General features: G+C 33.1%; 1 protein-coding gene across 2 annotated transcripts; it reads right to left on the reverse strand.

Moving 5' to 3' along the window:
* Nucleotides 1–267: 267 nt before the first annotated feature.
* On the reverse strand, nt 268–4841 carry LOC107863967 (mitochondrial pyruvate carrier 1). 2 transcript variants are annotated; one of them, XM_016710198.2, is made up of 5 exons: nt 4556–4841; nt 2289–2407; nt 2143–2197; nt 1916–2051; nt 268–468 (listed from the first exon to the last, which is right to left on the reverse strand). In XM_016710198.2, exons 2-5 carry the CDS (start codon nt 2379–2381, stop codon nt 435–437), a joined length of 318 nt encoding a protein of 105 aa, XP_016565684.1. In that variant the 5' UTR covers nt 2382–2407; nt 4556–4841; the 3' UTR covers nt 268–434. The 2 variants fall into 2 exon arrangements, with proteins under 2 accessions (XP_016565684.1, XP_016565688.1); XM_016710202.2 differs by lacking the exon at nt 268–468 and having other exon boundaries at nt 1912–2051; nt 4556–4804.
* Nucleotides 4842–21099: the final 16258 nt, after the last annotated feature.

Below are 21099 nucleotides of genomic sequence, written 5' to 3' on the forward strand. Positions count from 1 at the left end.
TTTGATGGGCCGGCCCGGCCTGACCCGTCAAACTCAAAACCAGTGTGGGCTAGCCCAGATTGGCTGGGCCGACCCATATTGCCAGCTCTAATATTGGCAAGTTACTTGCCGTCTATTTTAGATATAAAACAATTAAAGCTATAAAACATCTATTGTACACAGTCGTATCCTACATTTCTGCAAGAGGTTGTTTCCATAACTCGAACCCGTGACCTCCTAAACATATGACAACTTTACCAGTTACGCAAGATACAGTTCTCAACCGACTCCGAAAAAAACATTACCTTTTTCACTGAATGGTTTATTAACGTGTAGAGCCATTCAAACTGCAAAAGTCTTGATGCTTCTTTATGAACATTTTTGCAACAATTGATGAAAGCAATCATAAACGTCGAGCAAAATTTGTCCAAAAATAAACAAGAAAGAAAAGTAAATCACTCTGCTTTGGCTGCATTCTGCTGCATATATCTGCAGGGAAAAGAGAGAGCAAAAATATCAGACGAAACGCAAATTCAGCAAAATTTTATTAGTGTATAATCGCAAGCAGAAGCTTCGAAAGAGCAACACAATCCTCAAATTATCTAGGTTCGCAAGAAACACTAGTTGATTTCTTTTCATCTATGATAGCCGAGAGTTCCTGGATACCGTTTATGTATTTATCTTTTTTTGATAACCGTAATGTCCGGGTTAGCTTGCACGCGCCTCGACTAATTCCACAGAATACCTTCCACCTCCCACCAGCAACAGCTACCAGGTATCAGGTAACTGCATCCATCAAGGAGTGATTCGAGTCGGTCTTGAAACACTTCATTGCATTTTCTCCTAGACTTACTAGGTAAATCCATGAGCCACTAGACACTATGTATCTTCTGCACATATTTAATGCAAATATACTTATGTTTATAATATATGTACATACAGATATTTTATCCACATAGTGAGTAATTCCAGAATTAAATAAAAAAGTCCCTTTTAACTCAGTGGTAGAGTAACGCCATGGTAAGGCATAAGTCATCGGTTCAAATCCGATAAGGGGCTTTGTAAAACTCCAATCTAGCATTCATATTTAAGGGGAGAATTGTATTTTGATTTGTAATAAAAAAAAGTAACTAACGTTATACACCACTTCCATGTTCAAGCCTATCCAAAGCTAAAAGGAGTTAACTTCGGCTACTGGGCCCTACTCCTTACATCTATCCCGAAACACTATTTCGCTAGAACAAATGGGAAGAACTCACCTAGTGTTTGTCTTTGTTTGGGGATTGAACTTGAGACGTCATGGTGCTCAACCCAACTCAATTCAGCCACTAGGCCACTATGTCGAGTAAAGTCTTGATTACATCCTACTCTTTTGGTAAAGGAGTAACTGTGGCATAATATCCAATATGATACCACGATCGCTACTTCCCCCTCCCTCTTATTCCTGCTTCATTTGGCTATGGACTATGGGACCCTTAGCGTGGTGGGAGTACCAGAGAATAACAACCATAGATGATGAGAGGGGTTGCCTAAAGCATAAATACTTATCAATCCTTTTCCCTCCATCGACTGTATGCGTTTGTTTCCTTTCTTTCTCTCTCCATTTTTCCAGAGCTAGTACTCCATTTGTTTCTATTTATATGTCTTTACTTTCCTTTATTAGTATGCTTCAAGAAGATTATCAATTTCTATATTTAGTAACTTTTCAATTTCAACATCGATCCTAAATGACATGTTTAAGAACACAAATTTTAAAAGACATTTTGGTACATTATACACATCTCTAGTTTAAGACCACAAGATTCAACAACCTCCTTTACTTTCTTAAGCTTCATGTCCAATCAAACCAAGACGCGTAAAATGAACAGAGGAAGTATTATTGTTCTGGGAAAGTAACAGTATGCTGCACTATTTTTAAGTGCAATTGATCACTTACCCTTGACTTTTTGCCCAACGTGATAGTTGATAGAGTTGCACTGACTCATTCGAGGCATGGCATGCGAGAAGAAGATAATTCCGTGGCTGAACCATCCATGCAAATCTCATGAACAATGCAGAATACACACACATTGCTGCAATATCAAAAGGAAGAGAAGGGTGAGGGTGGGTCTATATCATTTTCAAGTCAACGACTCAACGTCCATTTAAGTACAAATTTTCTACCTGAGGTCATGTTGCCTGATATCATCTCTGGTGGTTTCTGTGTGTCGACCAGTCCCTGCAAAATACAGTGTCAATGCAACACAGTCAAAAAAATAACGCAGACGGAGCCAATAACAGAATTAAATTTCGTAGTAGATAAGACATACAGCAATGACAAATCCCCAATTGGCTACAGGACCCCAAAAGTGAGTTGTTTTAGGGCCAACCGGGCTGTTCAAAAATGCCTTGAATGCAGCCATCTCTGACAAGCTATATATGAAATATCCTGCAATTGCTAAACAAACTTAGGTATATGAACAAAAATCGACGGCGACGCATTAATGACAATAGTTAGCGACTAAAAGAGTATTGCCAGAAGTTTTAAACACGAGATACCTGATAAATGTTAATAATTGGATGCCATCTAATTATAGCAGAAGGCAGCAGCTAAGATAAACATGTAAAGTCTAGAAACACTAAAGTTGAGGGATTTGTGACTTAGGTTACAGGTTTGAGCCCTGCGCTGTGCGAACTAAGCCTGGTATTTAAACCGAGAAGGATTGAAGGGAAGGGCCCATTATCCCTGAGTTTAAAGCGCCACGGTTGACCCTAAGGGTTGGCCCGCGTCTCTTGGTCATTATAATAAAAAACTGTGGAAAAGAACAACGACAACATCTACTACTACACCTCAATCCTAAGCAAGGTCATTGCAGGACCACCACTGGAGAGAAAATTTCATATTGCCGAGAACAAGATTACAAAAGAGGTTAACATCAGCTAGAACATCGTGAAGGAACTTTCAAGTTTCTAAGGAGCCGTGCCTTTTATAACCCTTAATCATGCTTAAATTAAAAAAAATGAAAAAAGATGAATATGGCAGTATATGCATTTCCCACATAATAGTTCCAACCGCAATTTACAACCCACTAATTTTCCAATGATCTACCATTTTACGCGATCCTCAACTTGTAATTAAAGCAACCAAAACCAAAAAGATGCTTTGGTTTTGGTCTCACATATCGTACCCTTCAATTCTCTTACTCAGCACCTCATGTGTTTATTCCGATGTTCTGGTTTGAACACAAGAGAAGAGGCTGCAACCTTCCTACTGATTTTTATGCAAGTTCTTTCTCGGAAGCTAGACTGATTTGTGGATAGTGTTCAAGGGAAAATGCAAATATAGATCTTAAGTAATGAACTAAAATCCAATCCACCATGAACAAGCCACCAACCAAAGAAGGTCCAAGGCATAAGCTTTTATGAAAATAAACACATCGTAGTGAACAAGAATCATTTTAACTAAGCCAAAAAAACACGGACTTAACACACAAAAGAAGCAGTCATTGAGGGAAAAACTCACAAAATTCCAAATCACAATAAAATTTTATAGTACAATCTCCACACGTCACTGGCTATTTGCAACTATCAATCAATTAACAAACTTAGACTCAATCCTAAATCATTCAGCACCCGTTGTATAAATCCTTTACATCCATTACACTATATCTACAGAGGCGGAGCGATGTACACCAAAGGATGGTCAGTTGGACACCTTTTTCCAAAACTACACAGTGTATATACATCAACTCTTACTTTCTACACAGATATATTAAATGTTCAACATAGGAGCAGAGCTAGAGCTTCACCTACAAGTTCGGCAAAACTCAATAGTTTTGGATCAAACCATGTATTTGTGTTTAAAAATCTGCTTACTATGTATAAATAATTTATCAAGAACCCAGTAAGTTGCATAAACTCAAAATCAACACCCTTAGCTAAATTCCTAGCTTCACCAATGTACTATTCGTCCTATTTTATTTCTCCAATTTGCACGGACAACAACAACATAACCAGTGTAATCCCACAAGTTGAGTCTAGAAAGGATAGAGAGTGAGCATACAAGACGATCAAAACTTGATCAAGAAAACAAACCCCCCCCCCACCCACCCCACCCCACCCCACCCCCCACACACAAAATCCCTCATCCAGCATTCTGTGGAAAGACTGTTACTTCTATGGGGTACTTTCTTTTGCTAATAACCAAGTTGCATAAACACAAAATTAACACCCTTAGCGAAATTCCTAGCTTCACCACTATACTATTCAGCCCATTTTATTCCCTCCAATTTGCAACTAATAAGCAGAAAAAAATCAAAACTTGAGCTCGAAAAAAGCCCTCCCCCCCACCCCCACAATCTTGAAAATATACTGTTACTTCTATGGGGTGTTTTTTATAATCAACCAGGCAATATTCAATTTAAAATTCATAAATATTATATCCCAACAATAAAGATTGAATCTTTTTCTCAAAGGGATGATCAAAAACAAGAAAATACAGAAATTAGATTTAAAAATACATGTGAAACTGCAAAAAAATCGAATACCCTTTATTAATAAACAGATTTAACATCAAAATATATAGTAAAAATTGTACCTTTACGAGAGATCTGAAACTGAAGGATGCTTCGAAAGTGGTTGATTTGTGTATAAATTGGGAGAGAATAATTTTGGGTTAATAGCAAGTTTGATCCCTCAATTATTGATTATATCTAATTGCATCCCTTATGATATTTAAGCAAGTATAATTAAACTGTTATAAAATAAAGACAAAAAATCAAAATCAAACTTTAAACAAAGGAGAGAACTAGAGAGAATTTAATAGTACATTTATTACTATTTTGATCTATCAATAGAATGTACAAACGGTGTCTATTTATAGACACCAAACTTAGTTGCCAAGCACACCAAACTTAACTTCAAGTTGGCAAAATGGCAAGTTGGCCAACTATGTATGTATTCAAATTCAAATTGAACAAAAAAAGTTTTGATTTTCAAATCTAACTTGACTACTAACTATTATCTCTAATAATTTACACATATATTATACATGACATCCATATTATATAACACTCCCCTTGGATGTCCATTAATAGATAATGTGTTTTATTAAAACCTTACTAGGAAGTCCAGTGAAGGAAAAAAAAAGCACACACATCATGTAATACGATTTTAGTGTTGCCTCATTAAAAACCTTACCGGAAAAATCCGATTGGGACAAAATCTTGATTAAGAAAAAAAGAGTATAATGCGTATTTTACTTCCCCTGATGGGAACTTCAATTTAATGACTTGAATATTTGTACCCCGATCTTGAGCATCATCTTTTTGAAAGTTAAAGTTGAAAGAGACTTGTTGAATAAATTAGTCATATTGCCACTCGAATGAATTTGTTGCACGTTAATATCACCATTTTTTTTAGCTCATGTGTATAGAATTTTTTTTATGAAGTGTGCTTAATTCTATCTTCTTTTAATGAATCCTCCTTTAAGATGTGTTATGCATACTGCATTATCTTTGGATAAAATTATGGGTACATTGTCATATTTCAAACAACATTTTTCCCAAATGAGATGTATTATGGACCTTAACCATACACATTCTCGGCTTGCTTCATGAAGAACTATTATCTCAGCGTGATTTGATAAAGTGCTAGATAGACTACTTTGTATATCTCCAAGATATGACAGTATTCTCACATGTCAACATATTGCATATTTGAGATCGAAATTTATGTGGGTTAAATAAATACCCAGCATCAATATAATTAACAAGATCGGAACTACAATCTTTAGAATAAGATCATGTGTTTGATCTCATTTCGATATCTCCTAATAGAAGCAGAATTATATCTTGCTAACAAATTAACTGAAAAGGGCTATATCAGATTTTGTAGTATTTGCAGGATACATTAGTACATTAATTGCACTAAGATATGGTACTTTATAACCTATTCATTTCGGCATATTTCTCATGTCAGCAAATAATCTATTGCTTTTGAAATCTCTCCAAGAGTTTCAATAATTTTCAAGTTATAGATTTATGCAAGGGAAAAGGCTCAAATATGCCACTAAACTATCAGAAATGACCCATTTATGTCATCCGTTAAAAGTTGGGCTCATTCATGTCATCGCTGTTATAAAATCGGTTCATCCATGCCATTACTTTTTAACTGTGGTTTTAAAAAAACAGCTTTGCCACGTGGCCTCTTATTAGAGGTCCATGTCATTTTTTAATTTTTTTTTATCCATTAAAAATTTCTAATCCATTAAAATGAATCCACCTACACCCAACCTATTACCTTAACCCACTTTAATATTATTCTTAATTTTGAACCTAAAATTTGAACATATATAATCATTTAGTCTTCCAACATGAAATTTACATACTTGAATACTACGTTTAAAATAATATAGGTTAGAATAATTAATAATTTAAAATGACAAGTGAATAGATTATAATTAAAAAATACTACGTAGACGTAGTACGTCTCGTCCACGTTAAAAAGTATAAAGGCTATCAAATAGCCAAGTCCACGAAATAATTAAGACTACCAATAATTCAATTATACAACTTATAATCCAAATTTAGAAGAGATTTTTAGGTATTCTTCCTAATTAAAAGTTGTGGTCCTTCATGTATGTGGTATTCTCTTCGTCCTAAATTATGTGATGATGTTTGGATTTCGAGAGTCAAAATAAATTATTTTTTAATCACAATTTATTCATTTGCCATTTTAAATTATTAATTATTCTAACCTATATTATTTTAAACGTAGTATTCAAGTATATAAATTTAATGTTGGAAGACTAAATGATTATATATATGTTCAAATCTAGGTCAAAATTAAGAGTACTATTAAAGTGAGTTAGGATGATAGGTTGAGAGTGGGTGGATTCATTTTAATGGATCTAAAAAAGAATTAAAAAATGGCATGGCCCTCTAATAAAAGACACTGTCATCATTAACAAGAAATAGGAAGACTCAATCACTATTAACAGTGTGTTTCATGTTTCAGGGATGAGAAAAAATCTATTTTCAATTGCAAATATCGTAGATGCAGGAAGTTATCTCCTATTTGGCCCACATGACGTGAAGTTCCTTCAAAATATCAAAAAACTCAAGGCAGATACCATTCATACCGATAAGAGAGTTAATAATTTTTATGTCTTATCTACCTCTAACTCATCTATTGAGAAGATAAGTAGTAATCATACCGCATATCTAGGGCATGCTAGACTTGGCATATTAATATAGACAAATTAAAAGCTATGGTAAAATTGAATCTAGTGAAAGGATTACCTAACTTAAGCAACTTTGGTGGAGAAGAGATTTGTAAAGAATGTTAATATGGAAAGGCTCGTCGTCTTCCATTTGATAGATCTTTGACAAGAAGCAAAGCTCCTCTAGAATTAATTCATAGTGATTTAATGGGACCAACAAGAACTCCTTTGTTCTCCGGCTATACTTACATGCTCTTTTTTTATGATGATTTTGCTAGATTCACATGGGTTTATTTTGTGAAGCACAAGTCAGAAGTATTTAACAAGTTTCAGGAGTTCAAGGAAACTGTGGAAGGCGAGCTTAGTTCAAGAATAAGGCGAGTGCAAACAGATAACGACGGTGAGTTCACTTCTAAAGATTTTCTCTCTTTTTGTCGTCAGCATGACATTAGAAGAGAACTTATGCTGATACGCCATAACAATATGTGCAGACACGTGATTTTTGACCCTCCCCGAGTGTAATATATTTATTTTTCGATATTAAATATTTATATTTGAACCGATATTATTTAATTCTTATTTTATTTTTAATAAATTTTTAGTGAAAAAATAAATAACTAAATGAAATTAATTTTAGGATATTATTTATTTTTATTCCAATTTTTAAAAAATAATACAAAAATTCTAAAAAAATATATATTTTTTAAAATAGATAAGTTAGTAGTTTCAATACTATTTATTATATATATTTTGGCTATTTATAAATTTTATTGTATTTATTTTAAATATAAAAATTAATTAATTATTATTTATTTATTTATTATTATTACTATTTTTATAATTTTATTTATTTTTATTTTATTCATTTATTATTTTATTATTATCTTCTATTTTAAAATAAAAAAGAGAAAAAGTAAAAATAAAAAAAAAGATAATCAATTCAAAAGTTAAATCATATCCTATCCTAACTACTTGCCCCAAAATTTTCCTATTTAAAGGACTCCCACCCCCCAAAACAAAAAATACGTCCACTATCTATCTATCTATCAGACTTTGACAGAAAACATTAGAACCAGAAAAAAAACACTGAAAAAAAAAAAAACAAAAAAAAACAGAGGGAGAGAACATCAAAAACAAAAAGTGAGAAAGAAACAACATTCAAAATCAGACAAAGAGAAAAGGGGAAAAGAAAGAGTGGTGAATTGAGTTTCGAGTTTCCGTTCGAGTTTTGGGGATGATTTCTTGCTTCATCACAGGTTCTATTCGATGTGTATCATTTATTCTGTAAACTTTATTGTAAATTAGCATGAAATAAAAATGTTCATGTAAAGATTATGTATTATTTGGTCTATGTAGTTGATCGATTACATAAACTTTCTATTATTATATGTTATACTGTCAAATTACCAGATATTTATTTATTTGTACTGTGTTGAATATAAAAATACTGCGTATGATACTGTCCGATTTAAAATTAAAACAGAAAGAAAAATAGTAAATATATATATATATATATATATATATATATATATATAAATAAACATTATACAGACCATTTACATACACTGTATCTTTTATAATTCTGTACATACACCAACATATCATACATATTACTTGTTGTTCTTATTTTTTACACTTACCGCACATTGGATACGTACATACATAGCCACTAACATAAAAAAAAAAAAAAAGAGTAAGTGAGAAGGGAAAAGGAAAAGTTTTGGTCAAAAAAAAATAATAATAAATAAAGAAAGAGTGATCGGAGAGGAACAAAATTGTAGAAACTAAAAAATAACTGAAAGAAAAGATTGGAATAATTGAGAGAAAGGATTGGAAAACGCATAGATCAGTTTTTGTATTAAGTTTTTCTAAAAGAATTTTTTTCTTTCAATGCTTTTTTTTATCTGTGTCTATCAGTCATATTGTGGTGAGTTTTGTATATTTATATTATTATTTTATTATTTTATTTATTCTATTTCATTTTATCTTTTATTCATTATTATTAGCAAGGTTTAATAATTATTTGTTACGATTAATTAATTGTTTAAAATGAATTTTATTTAAGTTTACTTTTAAAATTAATGACATTTCAAGTAATTAAAGTCTTTAACGCTAGATAATTTTTAGGTACGTTTAAAATATTCGTCTCAATTAAGAATGTGGCATACACATCTTTCTGAGACATTTAAAAATTTAAGGATGCAATAATGCACCTTAACAAAATATTTTTCTAAAAATTAACTTTCATCGATTTATTTAATATAAGATAATAGATAAGTTTTAATATTAAAAAATGAGCGAACTTAGGCCTTAACATAATTTAATAAAATAGTTTAACTCAAGATAAGTCAATGAAAGCGATAGTGCTAGAACCACAGGACTCGAGGGGTGTCTCACACCTTCCCCTCGGTTAACAGAATTCCCTACCCGTTCTTCTGTTTTCACAGACTTAATAAGAGTCATTTCCTTTTGACTAGGGATTCAATAAGGTGACTTGGAACACCACAACTCAATTCCAAGTGGCGACTCTAAAAATGATAAAAATAATCCCTACTCAATACCGTCACTTTAATTGGAAAAATCCTTCGACTTCGATCCCTTCAGGCGAAAAAAGGGTGTGACATCTCTTGCGACTCTGCTGGGGAATAATAAGAATTCGAGATTTTTATATTGACTTATACTTGCTTTAATTATTGTTGATATTATGTTTATTGGCCTTATGCACTACTTGTCGCTTATTTACCGCTTTGATATTATTTGAACTGTATTATATATTGTCTTCTCTCGCGTAACCCCTGTGAGTTTCTGAAATAGGATAGAGGGAATGCAGCATATGCATCCCACCTTCTTTTTGAGATAACCGGAGTGTCAAGGCACCTGATGAAGGATATAGTCACACATGTTAGGCGGGGTTCGGATCGATAACGAAGGCGGTGTTGCGCTGCTACCGAACAAGTTGTCCCTCCCCGGCTTGAGTGTCCGCTCGGGTAAGCCAGTCTAGACACCTATCCCTATTAGGTTTAAACTTAGAAAAACTGAAAACTCAGAATCTGGTTATCCCTATTAGGTACCGCTTTATTTGCATCATATGCATTTGACTTAGCGGGACTCGGTACAAGGGTCGGGTCTGTCTAGAACAGGTGACCTACTTTATAAAGACCAACATGTGCATCCTACGTGCTCTTTGACATTTACTTGGAAGGATTATTTTATTGTTGACCGGCTTTTAGGCAACTTTAAAACGCAAAAGATTATATTATCCTCAAAATTATTGAATTATTTTTCAAAGGAAAATTTTAAATATAGAATAATATACTTTTAAGGTTTATATGAACTACAAGGGTCTGATTCTCATTATTTAGCGAGATACGTAGGAAGTCCTTCCGAGGATACGACCTTATCTTTTGAAAAAATTATTCATAGATTTATTGAGAATGTTTCAAAAATATGATTATTTTCATAATTATTTTTATAATCCTCAAGTCCAATTTTTATATATCTTAATAGCCCTGAATCTTTAGGGATCATGAGGCTAAGTTCTTACAAAATAAAAATAAAAAAAATAAATCTTAACAGCCCTGAACATTTAGGGGTCTTGAGGCTGAGTTTTGTACAACATAATTTTCAAGAACTACGCACACCTGATTCTCACATTAATGAGATACGTAGGCAACCCTTATAGGGTTCGGTGATATTCTTAAGAAAAATTTTGAAAATGTAAAGCCTTGACATAATTGTTATCTCCAAAGTCAAAAATAGTAAGGTGGTTCATTTGTGGCTAAATTGGCATCTCACCAATACAACACCGGGGCCAAGAACAGGTAAGATGACCCACAGAAATGGTATAGAGCTTGAGATGAGGTGGTGCCGACTGTTAGAGATGAGGAATAAGAAGAAATGGCTAGGAAGGTGAAAAATTTAAAGCAAAATATGAGAAACATGCAAGTACTTGGAGAGAAAAAGAGAGTTTCTTATGAGGATTTATACATGTTTCATGATGTTCACTTGCCTATAGAGTCCAAAGCACCAAAGTTGGATATGTACGAGGGTCATGATTATCCTTCGGCTCATTTAAAAGGGTTTTGTCACAACTAAGAGGAGCAAGAAAAGAAAAACTGTTATAGCTTATTTTGGATAGATTCTAATGGGGATCAATATTTTCAAAATGGTTTAGGAAACTTTGGGCTTACAAAAAATGATGAGGTAGCAATGATTTTGGAGACTCTACTAACGCTGACATGCAAATCAGTGATTAAGATGTCAAACTCGGTATTTCAGAAGTCACATCACTCCCCGCAAGAAAAGAAAATTTTGGTAGTTTGTTTTGTTTTCTTTCAGTTATCCCGAATTATTTTAGGGTTGTAGTTCGGGATCTATCTTAGCTTATTTTATCATCATTTTTGTTCAATTTTTTTTTGTCTTTTCTGTCAACAAACGTGTGTCCTTTTTGTTTTTATTTTATTTTTTGTTATATATTGTTTTGTTGTCTTTCTTTTCTTTAGAGAGCTTTTTCTGTGGTGACTCTAGTGATGTGATATGCATGTTGAATTTTCAGCCAGATCTTAAAACTCAATCTATTGCTGAAACATTCGATCAAAAACATAGAGTTGAAAAAAAAAAGATGTAGAAAAAAATAAGTAAAGTGTTGAGATGTTTGGGGACCTAGTTACATCCTCACTTGAATGTTTTGAGGCATTAACTTTGTGAATAAAAAATGACTTGGTCTTCAATGAGAAGGTTCAACTCAAGCATTAGTTTCTATGGTTAAAAAAAGCAAAAGAAAGTTAGCTAAAAAAAGAAGAAGAGAGAAAGTCATGTGTTGACGAAAGTACAACACAAGTAGACCTGTATGATTCACAATCTTAAAAGAAGTGACGCATGTGCACATGCTCAGTCAAGGTCAGTGTTGAAAAGATGTGCATGATTTTTTTGTTGCACTCTCCCATTGCATGTTATGTACTTGCATTTTTAAGGATTGATATGACGAAGGCATTTTATTCTTCTATCCAAATGTTGTGTCATCCTTTGTTATACCCTTTGTGCTTGAATTTTATTTTCTTTCACAAACCTCTTTTGGAATTAAAATAGAGTCTAAAAACATCAAGCAAAATACTAAAGTCAGAAAAGTTTCAAAAAAAAAAAGGAAGATAGAAAAATGTGGTAAAAAGAAAAAAAAAAGAGTCGGTAGCAACTACAAAAAAAGAAGAAGAAGATATCAGAATCAAGCAAAAGAACAAGATTCCTGAACTACGTTTGACCTGATTCTTGCTATGACAAGATACATAGTGATACAAGATCGACAAGAAAGACACAAAAACATACACCAAAATAGTCAACGATTTGAAGAACCGAGAACCCCCTTTGATGACCTCTCTCGGATTCACAAGAAGAACAAGAAAGGAAATGATGTCAAGAGTAAAACACACTAAAAACAATAATAACACTTGATGAACAAGATGCAATAACAACACACGGTTACAAGACAAGAACACATATGGATTATACTAGATATAGACAAATGATTACAAGAAAGTAAAGATAGATAGATAGATAGATCGATAGATAGATAAATATGTAATATTAACAATTCAAAAGCTTATTCCACTTTTGAACCTTTAATATCACACACAACCTAAACCTATCTCTTACATGACCTCAAGGGAACCGTAACCCCCAAGCAATCTCCGTTTCTAAGCAAATCATCAACACGAGGATTCCACCTTACCCAAGGATTCCACCTTGAAAGAGGCTCTCAAAAGAGGCTACAAATATGTCATCTAAAATCTCCTCTTAAAATGAAGACAAACTAGCTATTTATAGGCCATGGGTCTTTATTACACAATGGGCCCAAAAGTGACCTTAAAAGCTATTGGTCCCAAAAGTGACCCAAAGCCCAAAATAATATCATGGGCGTCCATGCTTTCTCGAAGCCCACGCTATCTTCTAAACACATCATGGCTCAATGCTCCCGTGGATGACATCATCAAATGTAGCTTCTCCCACGCTCCAAGCTATCATCCACACACGTATTTTTTCCCTTAAAACAACTAAATCTTGGATCCATAGATGTGATCCTTGAAGCATCGATCCCAAAGGAGTGGAGCCCATTGATCTTGTATCATCCTTCCTTTCTTGAAGAGGATTCATCCTCGAATCCAAATCCTTTATCAACTTGTCATTGCACCTTTCAAGTTTGGAATTCTTTGGTAAGAACTCCGTTAGGCTTTCAAGCTCATTTTTATATGGCATTCTCCTTGCATCCTCCTTTGATATTATTTGTTCATGAACTTGCACAAATGAAGGAGCGATGCTAGGTAAAGTGCTAGCATCATGGTTAGCGAGTGACAAAGGTTCCATGTTAGAATTGGTCTTCTCAATTTGAATTTGGGTTGGATGAACAATGTCATCGGGAACTTTGTTTGTAGTGGGAACATGTTCTTGAAGTGGAATCGAATGTGGTCTTTGGTAATGAGGTATTTGTTGGTGGAATTGTGATGGTTGGGGTACATTTGGTGGGGTTTGGGTAGTAAGACATGTCACATTTTCCATGTTTCCTTCCAAACGTGACCCATCCTTCTTCCAACTATTAAATTCTTGTCACCAATCCATAAGAGCCTTTCATTATCGTCTCTTTTGAGATAGGTTGGATCTCATCTCCCAAAGCCATGGTACCTATAAATTAGTCACTCAACACAATTTTTTATTCAATTTTGAGGATCAAATACCACCTTTTGAAAAGAATTCAAGATGAAGGTTTGAATCTTCTCAAGAACACTCAAGAACACCAAGAACTTCAAAAATCTCTAACTCTTGAATCGATGATCGGAATGCGATGAAATTTTGAACCAAGATTATTTTCAACCTTCTAAACACATTTCAAACATCAATTTGTTCAATTTCTCAACCAAAAATTTCAGACCTTGAACCCACCTCTCTTTCTTCAAGTTTAAGCCCACATCAAGGTTAGAACACTCAAATCAACTCCAATTTGGCTCAAATTCGAACCCTAGACTCCTATAGTGTTATAGAAAAAGAATCTAACACTAAAAATACAAGAAAATAGTAAAATCAAAGACTCAAATTTTGATCTAGGGTTAAAAATGGGAATAGTACTCTTTTCTTTTGAAATTTTTGATTTTGACACTTTTCTTTTTTTTATAATTTTCAAGATAACAAACCCAAGATTGACTTCGTAGGAACAAAATCAAGCTCGGCTATGATACCAAATGATATAAGATCGATAAAAAAGACACAAAAATATACACCAAAATAGTCAACGATTTGAAGAACCGAGAACCCCCTTTGATGACCTCTCTCGGATTCACAAGAAGAACAAGAAAGGAAATTACTTCAAGAGTAAAACACACTAAAAACAATAATAACACTTGATGAACAAGATGCAATAACAACAACACACGGTTATAAGACAAGAACACAAATGGATTATACTAGATATAGACAAACGATTACAAGAAAGTAAAGATAGATAGATAGACAAATGAAGATGTAATATTAACAATCCAAAAGCTTATTCCACTTTTGAACCTTTAATAACATACACAACCTAAGCCTATCTCTTACGTGACCTCAAGGGAATCGAAACCCCCAAGAAATCTTTGTTTCTAAGTAAATCATCAACACAAGGATTCCACCTTGCCCAAGGATTCCACCTTGAAAGAGGCTCTCGAAAGAGGCTACAAATATGTCATCTAAAATCTCCTCTTAAAATGAAGGTAAACTAGCTATTTATAGGTCATGGGTCTTTATTACACAATGGGCCTAAAAGTGACCCTAAAAGCTATTGGTCCCAAAAGTGACCCAAAGCCCAAAATAATGTCATGAGCGTCCATGCTCTCTCGAAGCCCACGCTATCTTCCAAACACGTCGTGGCTCAATGCTCCCGTGGATGAAATCATCAAATGTAGCTTCTCCCGTGCCCCAAGCTATCATCCGCACACATATTTGTTCCCCTAAAACAATTAAATCTTGGATCCATATATATGATCCTTGAAGCATCGATCACAAAGGAGTGGAGCCCATTGATCTTGTATCACGTAGGCAGCGCTACTCTGGGGTTCGGTCCAACCAAACAAAGATTCAAGTTACCCAGAATGAGACAAAACTGGGACAAAAGTTTATTTTTTTAAAAAGAGTCGATTCCAAAAGTTGTATGTTTCACCCAATATTATGTAAATTTTTGAGCCCCATGCCTCCCTTTCTTTCTAACCTTTTCCAAAAGCCAAGTTATAACCAAAGAAAGACCTTCAGATTGATCTTTGAGAATGTCAAGGCTAAACATGTTATGGGTGCATGATGTTTTGTATGATGGACGTTATTTTCAAAAAAAAAATGATGATGAAAATAAAAATAAAAATTAGAGAGTCTTATTGGTGAAAACCCGTTTGGACACCATAAAGTGACGGTGAGCTGAAAAATAATGAAAATGAGATCGGCTCGTTGGCAAAAACCCATCGAGGTGTCACTAGCTGAAGGAGGATTGTGTTCTGGAGGGAGCATGTTCAATAATGACTCCATTTTAAATTCAATAAGTGGGTAGAAGTTGAAAATTATTAGTACGGGTAAATCTGGTTGTGTAATTCAAAATGAATGTCATAATCACTGAAATCACCTGCCATACACAAATAAGTTTTCATTTTTGATGCTTTTAAAAAGTGATGTCTATTGTCCTTTTTTTTATTATTATTTTTCTTTTTGATTTTGTGTCTTTGTTGTCGAATGAAAAATCAATATTGTCATCTTTCACATATTTTGAGTCAAATTTATGTCAAGACAAGTGAGAAAGAACTTCAAAACTTGCCACCAACTCCCTCAATTGCACAAAGCATGGAAAAGGGATGATGCACCAAGTTAACATGCTTCAAAATAAAGTAAGATATTCAAGAATGCTTGTCACCTGATAGTTTTTGGACTCATAGAAGTATAAGAGGTGTATTTGAAGTTGAACTTAGAGGCATCATGATTTGAATCAAAAGGTTTTAGTAGTCAGAATTTGGCGTCAATACTACAATAAGTCAGCAATACCTATCAATGATTTGCACTAGAGCTGAGCATGGCAAGTGCAAGAGATCGCCTTAATCGCCAAATGCCACAAATTAACCACCGTATTTTTTCAATTAATTTTTTTTTCTTTATATGAAACAAAAATATGTTATTTTCAAATCCAAGTCTTCAAAGCCTAAATATCAAAATATGCAATTCCTCACTTTTTACAAATGCAAGGGGTAATATTGCTACACATGTTTAGTAATCACAATCATGGTAAAAACTCATCATCATTTACCCCTAGGAGACGCACTTCCTATTATGGGTATGTCAGATTTTATGTGTTAGGCAACACACTTCCTAATTTGAACTATCACTCCTAGAAGACACACTTTTTAGTCGAGTCATTTTATTTAACCCCTAGGAGACGCACTTCCTAGTCTGAATAAGTCAGCTTTTCATTTGTTAGGTGAAGCACTTCCTAACTTGAACTATCACTCCTAGAAGATACACATTCTAGTCGAGTCATTTCATTTAACATCTAGGAGACGCAATTCCTAGTCTGAATAAGTCAGTTTTCATTTGTTAGGTGAAACACTTTCTAAATTGAACATTCACTCCTGGAAGATGCACCTTTTAGTCGAGTCATTTCATTTAACTCTTGGGAGACGCACTTCCTTGTCTGAATATTTCAGTTTTCATTTTGTTAGGTAACATACTTCCTAACTTGAATCTTGATTCCTATAAGACGTACTTTTTAGTCGAGTCATCCTTCTTGATTCCTATAAGACGTACCTTTTAATCGAATCATTTTCTAAGTATAAATTGGGGAGAAATTTTTGTTCATGTTCATTGAATTTTAGTTTCTGCTCAAGACCCTCTTGAAGAATGAAATTTACTTTTTGCTCAAGACCCTCCTGAAGAATGAGAATTTACTTTTTGCTTAGGACTCTTCTGAAGAATGAGAATTTACTTTTTGCTCAGGACCCTTCTGAAAAATGAAAATTTATTTTTATGCTGAGGACCCTCCTGAAGAATAGGATGTTATTTTATGTTTCACTATTTACTTGTGAGTCCAGGAGCCTGCCTGAAGAACAGGGTGAAGAAATTGTGAGTTCAGGAGCCCGCCTGAAGAACAGGGTAAAAAAAAAGAGACCAGGAGCCCGCCTGAAGAACAGGGTAAAGAAAAAGAAAGTTCAGGAGCCCGCCTGAAGAACAGGGTGAAGAAAAAGAAAGTCCAAGAGCCCACTTAAAGAACAGGGTGAGGAAATTGGGAGTCCAGGAGCCCGCCTGAAGAGCAGGGTGAAGAAAAAGAAAGTCCAGGAGCCTGCTTGAAGAATAGGGTGAAGAAATTGTGAGTCCAGGAGCCCGCCTGAAGAACAGGGTGAAGAAAAAGAAAGTTCAAGAACCCTCCTAAAGAACAGGGTGAAGAAATGGTAAGTCCAGGAGCCCGCTTGAAGAACAGGGTGAAGAAATTGTAAGTTCAGGAGCCCGCCTAAAGAACAGGGTGAAGAAGTAGCAAGTCAGGAGCCCGCCTGAATAATAGGGTGAACATTATCAATTACAAGTTTAGTAGCCCGCCTGAAGAATAGGGTGAAGATTGTCAAGTTCAAGTCAAAGAAAAGTGTGAACAATAAGTCAATTTTCAAGTTCCTATCCGATACCAAGAATCGACATGGAGGAACATTTCATTTTTCAAGTTTAACTCGAAATAACGACTCTCACCATTTGAGAATTCATGAAGATTCAAGTCAAGATCCCAGAATAGCTGAATAGATAGGATTTTTCACTTGTATCTTCAATTTTATTTTGGTTATCAGTGTGAATGTAAAAGCAGAAGTCGTCAACCGAAAACTCGACGGAACCTCACTCAACCTCTAACTCGTTCTCTCACCACTTTACCATTGAACTACATGTGGCCTGATTTCCTTATAATCCGGGATATGTAGGCGATCTAAAATCAGGACTCGATCACATCTTTTATTTTATTTTATTTTTTTATTTTATCTTTACTTTTCGAATAATTGGAGGATCAAAAATCACCTCTTTGTTTATTTTTTTGTATGAAAACTCTTCGAGATTTCACACAAAGCGGGGCAAAATGTATACATGTGATTTTTGACCCTCCCCGAGTGTAATATATTATGTTTCGATATTAAATATTTATATTTGAATCGATATTATTTTAATTCTTATTTTATTTTAAATAAATTTTTAGTTAAAAAATAAATAACTAAATGAAGTTAATTTTAGGATATTATTTATTTTTATTTCAATTTTAAAAAAATAATACAAAAAATTTAAAAAAATATTTTTTTTTAAATAGATAAGTTAGTAGTTTCAATACTATTTTATTATATATATTTTGACTATTTATAAATTTTATTGTATTTATTTTAAATATAAAATTTAATTAATTATTATTATTATTATCTTCTACTTTAAAATAAAAAAGAGAAAAAGTAAAACAAAAAATAATCAATTCAAAAGTTAAATCCTATCCTATCCTAACTACTCCCCCTCCCCCTCCTCCAAAACCAAAAATACGTACACTATCTATCTATCAGACTTTGACAAAAAAACATTAGAACCAGAGAAAAACACTGAAAAAAAAAAAAACAAAAAAAACAGAGGAATAGAACATCAAAAACAAAAAGTGAGAAAGAAACAACATTCAAAATCAGACAAAGAGAAAAGGGGAAAAGAAAGAGTAGTGAATTGAGTTTCGAGTTTTCGTTCGAATTTTGGGGATGATTTCTTGCTTCATCACAGGTTCTATTCGATGTGTATCATTTATTCTGTAAACTTTATTGTAAACGAGCATGAAATAAAAATTTTCAAGTAAAGATTATGTATTATTTGGTCTGTGTAGTTGATCGATTACATAAACTTTCTATTATTATATGTTATACTATCAAATTACCAGATATTTATTTATTTGTACTGTATTGAATATAAAAATACTGCGTGTGATATTGTCCGATTTAAAATTAAAACAGAAAGAAAAATAGTAAAAAAGAATATATGTAAATAACCATTATATAGACCATTTACATACACTGTATCTTTTATAATTTCGTATATACACCAACATATCATACATATTACTTGTTGTTCTTATTTTTTACACTTACCGCACACTGGATACGTACATACATAGACATTAACATAAATCAGAAAAAAAAAAAGTAAGTGAGAAAGGAAAAGGAAAAGTTTTGGTCCAAAAAAATAAAAATAAAGAAAGAGTGATCGGAGAGGAACAAAATTGTAGAAACTAAAAAATAAATGAGAGAAAAGATTGGAAAAATTGAGAGAAGAGATTGAAAAACGCATAGATCAGTTTTTGTATTAAGTTTTTCTAAACGAAAATTTTTCTTTCAATGCTTTTTTTTTATCTGTGTCTATCAGTCATATTGTGGTGAGTTTTTGTATATTTATATTATTATTTTATTATTTTATTTATTCTATTTCATTTTATCTTTTATTCATTATTATTAGCAAGGTTTAATAATTATTTGTTACGATTAATTAATTGTTTAAAATGAATTTTGTTTAAGTTTACTTTTAAAATTAATGACATTTCAAGTAATTAAAGTCTTTAACGCTAGATAATTTTTAGGCACGTTTAAAATATTCGTCTCAATTAAGAATGTGGCATACACATCTTTCTGAGACATTTAAAAATTCAAGGATGCAATAATGCACCTTAACAAAATATTTTCTAAAAATTAACTTTCATCGATTTATTTAATATAAGATAATAGATAAGTTTTAATATTAAAAAATGAGCGAACTTAGGCCTTAGCATAATTTAATAAAATAGTTTAAGTCAAGATAAGTCAATGAAAGCGATCGTGCTAGAACCACGGGACTCGAGGGGTACCTCACACCTTTCCCTTGGTCAACAGAATTCCTTACCCGTTCTTTTGTTTTCACAGACTTAATAAGAGTCATTTTCTTTTGACTAGGGATTCAATAAGGTGACTTGGAACACCACAACTCAATTCCAAGTGGCGACTCTAAAAATGATAAAAATAATCCCTACTCAATGCCGTCACTTTAATTGAAAAAATCCTTCGACGTCGATCTCTTTAGGCGAAAAAGGGGTGTGACAATATGAAGTGGGTGAAAGAAGAATTCACCACTTTACAAAGACATGTAAGAGCTGGATTCATGCCAAAAAATTACCTAGAGCCCTATCTGTTATGTTCATATCCGGATTTTCAACGGAGCAAATTGAATCCTAAGGCAGGAAAATGCATATTTGTTGGATATGTTGAAAGGAAAAAGGGTTGGAAGTGTATGGACACGAAAACTCATCATTTCATTGTTTCTCGAGATGTCATATTTTATGAAATTTCCTTGTATTATGGAGTTGCATCAGAAGGAAAGAGTTCTAAATCATTGAACCCTGGAGTTTCAAACTTACCTATCACAAGTGTTTCTCCAAAGAATCAAGTATTTTAGAAAGAAGACCAACTAATACAAAATGGAGGAAGTATTCCTATCAAGAGTAAAATGAAAAACATATGTATATAATATTTTTGATTTTAAAACTTGAACAAATAAATTGAAACAAATATTTTTTAGAAAGAAGGTCATCTAATACGACATTGATGATACAAAAGCTATTCATATTTTAATACTTTCTCTAATCCAAAATAAATGAATCGACACACATTTAAAAAAAAAATTTTAGGATATAAATTGTAAATTACTTTCTAATATTATCCTTTTAATTATTCTTAAATTATCTATAATTTATGATCTATAATCTATATCTATAATCAATAATCCATCTATTATCTATAATCTATATCTATAATATATTAAAAGTGTGAAGACTCTTAGAAAAGTGATTTGGACTTTTTGCCCTTCGTTAAAAGACGATTCTTTAGACAAAACTGTTTTTTCAC

Source organism: Capsicum annuum, chromosome 1, assembly GCF_002878395.1.
Source record: "Capsicum annuum cultivar UCD-10X-F1 chromosome 1, UCD10Xv1.1, whole genome shotgun sequence".
NCBI lineage: Eukaryota > Viridiplantae > Streptophyta > Magnoliopsida > Solanales > Solanaceae > Capsicum > Capsicum annuum.